A 9,741-nucleotide genomic window follows, 5' to 3' on the forward strand; every position below is an offset into this window, starting at 1 on the left:
TATTTTGACATAATTTAACTACTTGAAAAAAACATTTGTCATTGCCTTTTTTTTTCAGATTTTCTTTGTACTGCATAAGAAGAATGAGCATATTTCACTGCTGCATGTCATCCACCACGGCTGTATGCCCATGAGTGTCTGGTTCGGCGTCAAGTTCACTGCAGGTATAGTACAACGATAAATTGCTGTATCCACCTTTATTACTGCACACCCTCCCTTGACAGCACAGCACATGAGCTTCTTACACTGATGCACCAGGCATTATTTTACTATTTTATCTGGCTCATATCATTATCATTAAAAGTAGTTTCAAGAGTATTTTATCATCATTGACTGATAATGTCATGTATATATATCAGGTTTGGCAGTAGGTATCTTGACCAGTACACCTTGCCTTTTTTTTTTTTTTTTTTTTTTTTTTTTTCTCCAGCTATGCCATTGACGGTTATAAAAATTCAAAACGATCAAGATCGTGTGTTGTTTACCTAGTAGTGTACATGGCCTGAGCCATGCTCATAGTGTCCAGTCTGTATATCGACATTTTTTCCAACTTTTAGTTGAAGTTTTTGCTGAAATCATTTCTTCTCTAATCCATTCCAAGTGCCTCTGTTCATATGAGCAAACTTGCATTTCTAGATATCACTCGTGCATCAAGTCTTCCTCTGTTCATATGAGCAAACTTGCATTTCTAGACATCACTCGTGCATCAAGTCTTCCTCTGTTCATATGAGCAAACTTGCATTTCTAGACATCACTCGTGCATCAAGTCTTCCTCTGTTCATATGAGCAAACTTGCATTTCTAGACATCACTTGTGCATCAAGTCTTCCTCTGTTCATATGAGCAAACTTGCATTTCTAGATATCACTCGTGCATCAAGTCTTCCTCTGTTCATATGAGCAAACTTGCATTTCTAGATATCACTCGTGCATCAAGTCTTCCTCTGTTCATATGAGCAAACTTGCATTTCTAGACATCACTTGTGCATCAAGTCTTCCTCTGTTCATATGAGTAAACTTGCATTTCTAGACATCACTCGTGCATCAAGTCTTCCTCTGTTCATATGAGTAAACTTGCATTTCTAGACATCACTTGTGCATCAAGTCTTCCTCTGTTCATATGAGTAAACTTGCATTTCTAGACATCACTCGTGCATCAAGTCTTCCTCTGTTCATATGAGTAAACTTGCATTTCTAGACATCACTTGTGCATCTAGTCTTCCTCTGTTCATATGAGTAAACTTGCATTTCTAGACATCACTCGTGCATCAAGTCTTCCTCTGTTCATATGAGTAAACTTGCATTTCTAGACATCACTTGTGCATCAAGTCTTCCTCTGTTCATTCATGTTTATTATTGGTCCTCTTTCTGACTACACAATCAGATCTCTTATGTCTACCTCTTGTATTCTATCAGCTAATATGGTGCATCCTTTCTCTTCTCTCTAATTTTGGCAGATTCATTTCCTTAAATTTTCCTCATCTATAAACAAAGCCTGCCAAACTTTTTTTTTTTTTTTTTTTTTTTTTTTTCGGTATGTTTCTTTTTGTTATAGGACCACACAATTGCTGTATATTCCAGTTTTTGGTCTTGTTTTTCTTGTCTTCATTCATACAATGAAAAGCAATTCTTATATTTAATATTTTTATATGGTCCTGAATATGCTATTGAATGTGTGTGCTTTTGACAGGTCTGTACTGATGTTGCAAATAACAACTGCTTTCCCAACTTTCAGCTTTGCCACAGCCTCTGTAACCTAAAGAGAGCTTTTGTCACTGGGTGGATCAACATCTCTTATTTGTAACACAGCAGTTTGGAGCTACTTAATAAGGATCTGCCACGTGCAACTGCTCAAGTACTTGGCCAATGAATCCGTTACCTATCCATGTCTGACACAAGGCAACCACATACTGTTCAGATGATGCTAACCTGAAATGGCGACTTGCGGTGAAGCTTCTTCAGGACTTGGTTGCAGTGGCCATAGACCTCCTCATTGAGGCCTCTCTCATACCTTTCCTTGTCTCCTCTTGGGAAACCTTTAGTCCTATGCAATAGACGTATACTCGCCCAGATTCCCAGCAAGTCTGGCAACATGACTGATATTATCCAATGTCTCCTCAGAGGCAAAACCATTCCTTGTCTTCGGGCATTCTCCAATGTAGTCCTTGGCAGCTTGAAGAGTTTCATGTTTAAAAGTATCCCACTGTTCTTGAGGGTGTTGAGCACATTGAACCAATTTGACTATCAATACATACTCATTGGTATGTGCCAAGTTTGTCTCTTGAAATTAAAGAGCTCTGTACACTAAAAAATCTTGCCGTTCTGAAGGATCCTCAAATGATTGCTTACAAAGATGTGATCAGTCTCCTAATCTACCCTTCCAGCATCGCCATACAAAGTCCAATGATGCAGCTTCTGTTTCTGATACCAAGAACTCGCAGTTCTTAACCTTCTGGATCTTGCAAAATTCAAAAGACCTCACATTGTATGCTCACCAACCAAAGTAACCTCTCCTACAAATGGCTGCAGTTGGTTGGAGATGCCACCAATCTTAAATCTTTTTATCAATCTTGGATTTAAGAATCGATTTATCCTATTGTTTTATCAATTGTATCTTATATTTAAGAATGGATTTATTGTATTATCAATCATATCTTAAATTTGAGAAGAGAATTATGTAGATTCGTCTAATTTTTCATTAAATAATCTTGGTTGCATCATATGTTGAGGTGGTGGTGGTTGAGCGGTGTGGTCAGCGTGTGGGTGTGGGTGGTGAAAGCCTTTAGTCATCGCTGAGTGGCTCAAGACAACCCACCTAATGTCCTTGATGCTAGCGAAACTAGAGAGAATAAAGTGGAGCTCCAGGGGGCAGCACGAGTCAAGCAAGAATGGCACCACTATAAGATACTTACCTGACCCACTAATGGGCTGGGGCCAACCAACATCATGAAAGTCTACCAGTGCTATAGGCCAAACAAAAATAAATTCGGTTCAATAAAATTTAAGAGGCATATGAAAATTAGTGTTTGCCCCATTTTGGGGGAAGTTTTTATTTAATTATTATTTATATATTTATTTATTTATTTATTTATTTTCACCACTTGCAGAAGATCTAAGAATTTTTTTCCTTTGCTCTAGGTGGACACAGCACTTTCTTTGGTCTTGTCAACACCTTCGTGCATATTGTGATGTACGTCTACTACATGTTGTCTGCCATGGGACCCAAATACCGCCGTTTCATTTGGTGGAAGAAGTACCTTACCAACTTCCAGATGATCCAGTTTGTCCTGATCTTTAGTCATGCATTCCAGGTAATTCTAGTTTATTATTTTAGAATGGTACTTTTAATGTTTTTTGATCTAGTAATTTCCATCCACAGTCAGCCTTCCATCATTGCAGCTGGATTGTGCCAACATATGTGGGAAAGTCAGTGTTGGTGACAAACAGTTTTACAAAATGAAGTGCTGAGCTGGCACCAAAAGTTAAATTCACCCTCTTTTTCCATGTTTCCTTGAAAATGTTTGTTACCTTGAAAATGTTTGTTTAGAATGGTTTTAATTGAAAACCATATACAGGCATTTAATGACCTCTTTACCCCACAGGCTACTGGCTCTAAATATATAAATACCTGAAAATACCATCTGTCTATATCTCTTGACGACCTGCTCCCTCATGGGAACTTCACCTCTCCCTATTCTGGCACTCCCTTTCAACACACTCAATCCTGCTACTTTCAACTCTCTTGCTCAAATATTTGCTCACCCTGTTGATCCACTTCACAGGTGGTCTTCCCTGGACACCCCCTCACTCATCCCATCCCTCATACATTCTTTAAACAAATTAATTCTCCCCCATTCTTATCATTTGTCAAACTATCTGAAAATGCCATATTATAAGATTTTGTCACAGCACAAAGATAATTGCCAATTTCCCTCCTGTTGAAGCCCTCATTACACATTGTTATTTACTCCTCCAAATGAAGCATTTAAGTGGCTTTAGATGGTTATTTGCCAAGTACAAAAAAGAGAAACAATTTCTTGCCCAGCCCCATACTGCAATTTACTTGGTGTACAGCACTGCACAATTGTGTTAGCTGCAATACTCTTTGTTCAGTCTGTGTGTGTGTGTGTGTGTGTGTGTGCAGCCACACAAATTTTTCCTTACTTTTGGCTGAGTAGGCATGCTTTTAATGGCTTTGCCTTGAAGAGGATCCTCCACCTGTAAAAGATGAAAATTTTGAGAAAATTACTCCCTTATCATTCCTCCATACTGTGAAAATCTCAGATGTTTAAGACAAAAATTTGTCAAAGAAATATATGGGTATATTTGAGTAGTCCTCCCTCTGCATACCCACATCACTTTCTCAATTTATTTAAATTTGTTCTTCACCTGTGTCGGCCACTGTCCCTCCTTGATCTTGATGTGACAGGTGGCTTGGGATTTCTCCCCAGCCAGCTCCTGTGAAAGAAAACAAAAACATGCTAAAAGTCTATGTTCTACTCAGGGCAAGGTATCATTCCCTACATCTCTCACGCCACATGCTCTCCAGGAACTGTTTCACTGTCTTAATCACTCATCCATTCGTCTCTCTACTCAGCCCCAGCAGCAGCACCATCCACTCCCTTCCAGTCCTCCCATTCACCTCACGTCCCATCTCACTCAAACACCTGCATCATCTTCGTTGTCTTTCTGTCATACTTCTTACATTTACCTCACGCTCCCTTCACCTCCGCCACTCCGCCTCACTTGCCTCCTTCCTCTTCCTTTGACTACCCATGCTATTGGTGACAAAGATAACTCCTTTAAGTTAAAGTTTTCTAAAGAAAGAATTGCTACATTACATTTGTAAGTCACTGACACAACATGTCAAAAACACGTCCTCACACACTCCATCTCTTTGTTGATGTGTCACTGGTCGTCGTCGTCTGCCAAGTCCTCACCCCGCTTTCCCTCCTCACCCTGTCCTTCCACCTCCTGTGAGGAGGTGGAAGGATGCTTGGGTGCCATAGTAGACATCAAAATGTAGTGTATGTATTCCAGAGAAACATTCCACTCGGTGCTGGCTAGCTTCAGACTGAGACAGTGTCTCCGCGCGGTGACGTCATCAATGAAACTCGTAAATCGAACATATCGAACATATCGCATTAGTTAAACATATATCCTTAAATATCAACTCGTGTTAAATAAAAAACACGTTATTTAAACTCGTGTTAATCAAGAGGTGACTCATTATAAAGGAAAGAGAATAGTAAAATCACGTTTGGTGAAAACATTAATGCAGAAAAGAGCAGGAAGTGTCACTTTGCATCACTTTAATCTATGATCGGGCAATGTGGTGTGTAAGGTGACTTGAGTTAGCTGAGGTCAGGGAACCACTTCACAGGGTTGCCTGATAGTCCATTTTTTGGCTATTACAATACATTGTCAGACTGCTAAAAATGGACTGGACTCTAATGACAGCCCAGTGCTTTGTATTGGAATGTCCTTTAATATATATTTTTTATATATACATAACTTGTTGCGGATGCATCAATTAATATATCTTCTACTTTGCAAGCTTAACCTACACTACTTTGAATCCAATATTTATTGCATTCCCTTATATAACTGGAAAATGTAGAAAATTTGTTCTGCCACTTTGTTCCTCTGTGTATTTCATTTCTTGACTTATCACACTTGGGGAAGGGAGCTACTGGTGATGACTGTTCTTGCTTTTCTAATCACTTAAAAGGCATCATGTCTTCATATATCATTATGAAGTAAATTAATTGGAGGCAACTTTGCTCCTTCATTACTGAAGGTTGAATTCAGGAACTAATTTTCTTTCACCCTTCCCCTTCCCTCTCTGATGATGGTTTTCTCATTTTCCTTTTTTTGCCATATTAATGTAGGAAGTTTTTAGAAAATTCACCAATCAATTCGGGGAAAGGTATTGGCAGGCAAATAATACGTGAGAATAAATAAATTTACAACATGTGAACCAATACTTTTAATGTCGTTTACTGCTTCCAGCTCGCCTTCACTGAATGTCATTACCCACGTGCCTTCATGTGGTGGATTGGAGGTCATGCAGTCATGTTCTTCTTCTTGTTTTCGGAGTTCTACATCAAGGCTTATCTTCGTAGCACTAAGAAGGTGAGCTAATACACAATTTTAGTTATTGATTCAGTTCATACCCATAAAATTACTGTACATATAGTGAAACTAATGTATCTTCATTATTTTACTGTTATGGGACTGTAAATACCTCTTGCCAATATGTAACGATTTTAACAGATCTTGCAGTGATTGATGTGAAGTCCTTTAGTCTTCTCTCATTTACTTTATTGACTAATAGAATGTTTTAAGAAAAAATCAAACTTGTTTCTGTAAAGCTATTTTAAGATTATTGAAGATTTTTCAATGTTTTTAGAAATGGTGATGATTTCCAGTGAGATATTTTGTAAAAAAGTGTAGTATGAGCAAGGAATCATAAATAGGTAAACTAGGTCATAAGTTAAGTTTTAGAGAAATGCAGTCTCTGCTTACAGTAATAATTTGATATTTTTATACAGTAATTTGCATGAACTATTTTTCTTTATCATTAATGAACTATTTAATCAAGCAGACTTCTGGTTATGCCTGCACGAGTAACTAATATTTTCTTCCGCAGTTCTATGGAAATGGGACGACACATCTCCCCAAGGCAAATGGAAGTCTTACTAATGGACATATCAAACATGCCAATGGTCATGCAAATGGCAAAGCAAATGGCGTAGCAAATGGATATAGCAATGGCCATGCAAATGGCCATGCCAACGGACACCTCCGCTCCAATGGAGCTGCAACAAAGGACTCTAATGGCCACATTCCTCAAACTGAGGAATCTTTCAGTGTGCGAGCGCGGCAACTAGTGTGTATGAGCGTAGATACTAGCGTGGAGTAAGCTCAGTGTCCTATACTACCTCATAACTTCAAAGTAAATCATAATACTGCATCCAGACCTCTCACATATGTAAGTGAGCAGTTACATCCCAGACTGAGCCTGACAGCTAAACAGTGGTGCTGAGCTTGGCACAAAGATGTAGCTCTTGGTAGTTGACATGTCAGACAATATAAGCATGATCACAGAGCAGGGTCCTGCAGTTAACTTATACCCATGAATTATCAGGTCATTTTCTTTCTCCAAGGTAATGACGAAAACTCGCAGACCAAGACGATAAACCAACTGCATTATTTTTAACCTTTTACTAAATTATTGTTTTCCCTAGTTGAGGATTACTTCCAAATACGGCACTCTGTATAGGAGTGAACACTGACAATTTTACTAACTAGTGCAATTGATAGAACTATCATCCATTGGTTTATTATTTTGGTTCTTGTTTTGTGGACAAAGGTGCTCATGGGGAGAATTTGAGCTCTCATGACCTTGCAAAATATTACAAAGGAACTGGCCTTTCTGGATGTTGCACAGATTTGCACTGGAGTATGGAAGCACTTTAAGTGTACATTTTATTCTAAATGTCTTAGGTGTCAGAAAAGAAGGGTATGGAAAAAAAAGTTGTGCTGAATCATTTCACTGCCAAGAATGTCTGTAGACAAAAAAAGAATAACAGGAAATTTTCATCCATTTAGACCACAAAAATGGACAAAGCAATGAAATTGCCACCAGTCTTGCCTTTGTATAGAAAGATAATGATACTGTCCTTTCAGTTTTTAACCTTGTCAGTATAATTTATTTTATTGTGGCAATAAATTTATAATATACATTCACTGTTTTTGTGATGCAGTGATGAGAACAGAGCAACTAAAGTTGTGAGAGAACCAGCAAGGACACTAGTACTACATTCATCTTTTCACAAAGCCATTCACAGGCATATGGTGCCTTTTTCATTACTGTAGGAAAATACTTTACTAGAAGTATGCAACTTTCAACAATGGAACTGATGTTCACAGTATATGAGAAGTAGTGTTTTCTTACTTAAAACTTATTTTTGTATGTATTTTGGACAAAGTTCACATATCACTGATAAATGGTAGTGAATAAATTTGCATTTGAAACTTAAATTGTGCAAGAAAAATATTACTCAATAACGAGTAATGATATTTAATGCTATCGGTAATCGTCAAAAGTAAATATTAACAACATTTGAAGAGTAAAAACAAAATGATGGTTTATTAGTTGTGCCTTACCAAACCTTCTACAGCAGAAACACAGTAGAAAGAATGTATTTAAGAAGTTAAAAAACACAAGTTGTTAATTTTTTTTAAAGTTATAGATAGTATGTACATTAACTATACCATTCTTCATGACTTATGAGCTCTTTGTCCTGTGTGTGAGCTGTGTGTGTTGGCTGTATGTGTTGCAGGATTCCAGTTGACAGTGCATGTTTGTTTAATGTTTATTCAATACTTCAGAAGTCTGAAAACGTGTAATGTGGTTATGCATAATTTATTCCAAATGATTAGTGTTTCTCAAAGATGTTATTCTAAATGAACTTTCCTCTGTACTACTGTCCACTGTTAGCAAATAAATGTTGTAAATTTGTGCTTAGGTAAAAATTGTCAATGCAACCACTGTTCTGTTTCCAGAGTAGTGTTTTAAATTTTAGCTGACTTCTGTCTGGTTTTACTTTTATTGTGAATTTTTACTGAAAAAAGGAGAGCATTGCTGTATTTCCATAGTTTACTCACTTGTCTTGTATTTTTTTTTAAATGCACACTGTAACGTCTCAAAGCTACAGACCAGCACTCAGTTACCAAAACAATGAAGCTGTGTGGACTGACCACCACACACTAGTACTGGTGCCTTCCTCACCCTTCCCCACGACTCATCCTTGATACATCCCTTTTTTGTGAATTTTATGAAAGTTTACAAATTTGTGATGTATGCCATGTTATTTTTGAATTCAAAAGTAAAAAATTAACAATTGTGGAAAATTTCCATATCTACCATTTCATTGAGTTATGTTTGGTGTAATTTGGTAGAAATATTTTCTGCTTTATTGTTCATTTGATGTCATCTTCGTGCCAAAATAAGGTGAAGAGTAGATTGCACAATACCAAAGCTGGTCAAGTGTCATGGAGGAAGAAACGAGAATGTGTTTTGTTGTTGTCTGCTGGTGGTCTGAGCTACTGTCATGAATCAACCTTCAGATACCAATGCTGATTAAAAGCATATGTGAGGATTATTGAAGGTTCCTTTGTATTATGTCAAACATGTTTTTTTTTGTATATTTTGTTTTTTAAGCCTTTTTTAATAAGCAAATATTTTAACTGATCATGTGTTTTAGATGTTTAAACCTTTTCCTGCATCATCTTAACATACTGTCTATGCCAACATACAAGGCAAACTATTCAACCTTAAAACACAAACAACCCAATGTCAGTCACACAACCATAAACTTTTTTGAAAAATGAAAAGGTTTCTGAAGCTTCCTAAATTGTTGAAATGGAAAATATAAAGGTAAGGTTGGGGGCATACACTGTAGCAGCGCGTGGCCTCGGTGCTCATCTCCGTAACATTGGCCCTTGAGCCTGTGGTGGGAGGGAGCCCATTACCTGGGGACACAGGGCCAGTGTGACATCCGGGTTACCACAGTTTACTTTCCCCAGGTACCCATTTATCGACCAGCCCGAGAGGGAGGATGAACAGCTGGGTGAGCTGCACGCAGACTCCCCGGGCCGGGATTCGAACCCGGGCCTGCAGAGTCGTCAGCCATGCACGCTGACTATATGATAAGTAGACAGACTGATAGATAGAT

General features: G+C 37.9%; 1 protein-coding gene across 1 annotated transcript; it reads left to right on the forward strand.

Annotated features, from left to right (window-relative positions):
• Nucleotides 1-58: 58 nt before the first annotated feature.
• On the forward strand, nt 59-9,257 carry LOC126991339 (elongation of very long chain fatty acids protein AAEL008004-like; the record flags this gene model as incomplete). The annotated part of the gene is given in 4 exon segments (XM_050850108.1): nt 59-164; nt 3,137-3,309; nt 6,011-6,133; nt 6,651-9,257. Coding segments are annotated over 4 exon segments (675 nt in total), but the record flags the coding sequence as incomplete, so codon positions are not given.
• Nucleotides 9,258-9,741: the final 484 nt, after the last annotated feature.

This window comes from Eriocheir sinensis, unplaced genomic scaffold (assembly GCF_024679095.1).
Source record: "Eriocheir sinensis breed Jianghai 21 unplaced genomic scaffold, ASM2467909v1 Scaffold261, whole genome shotgun sequence".
In the NCBI taxonomy this organism is placed as follows: Eukaryota; Metazoa; Arthropoda; class Malacostraca; order Decapoda; family Varunidae; genus Eriocheir; species Eriocheir sinensis.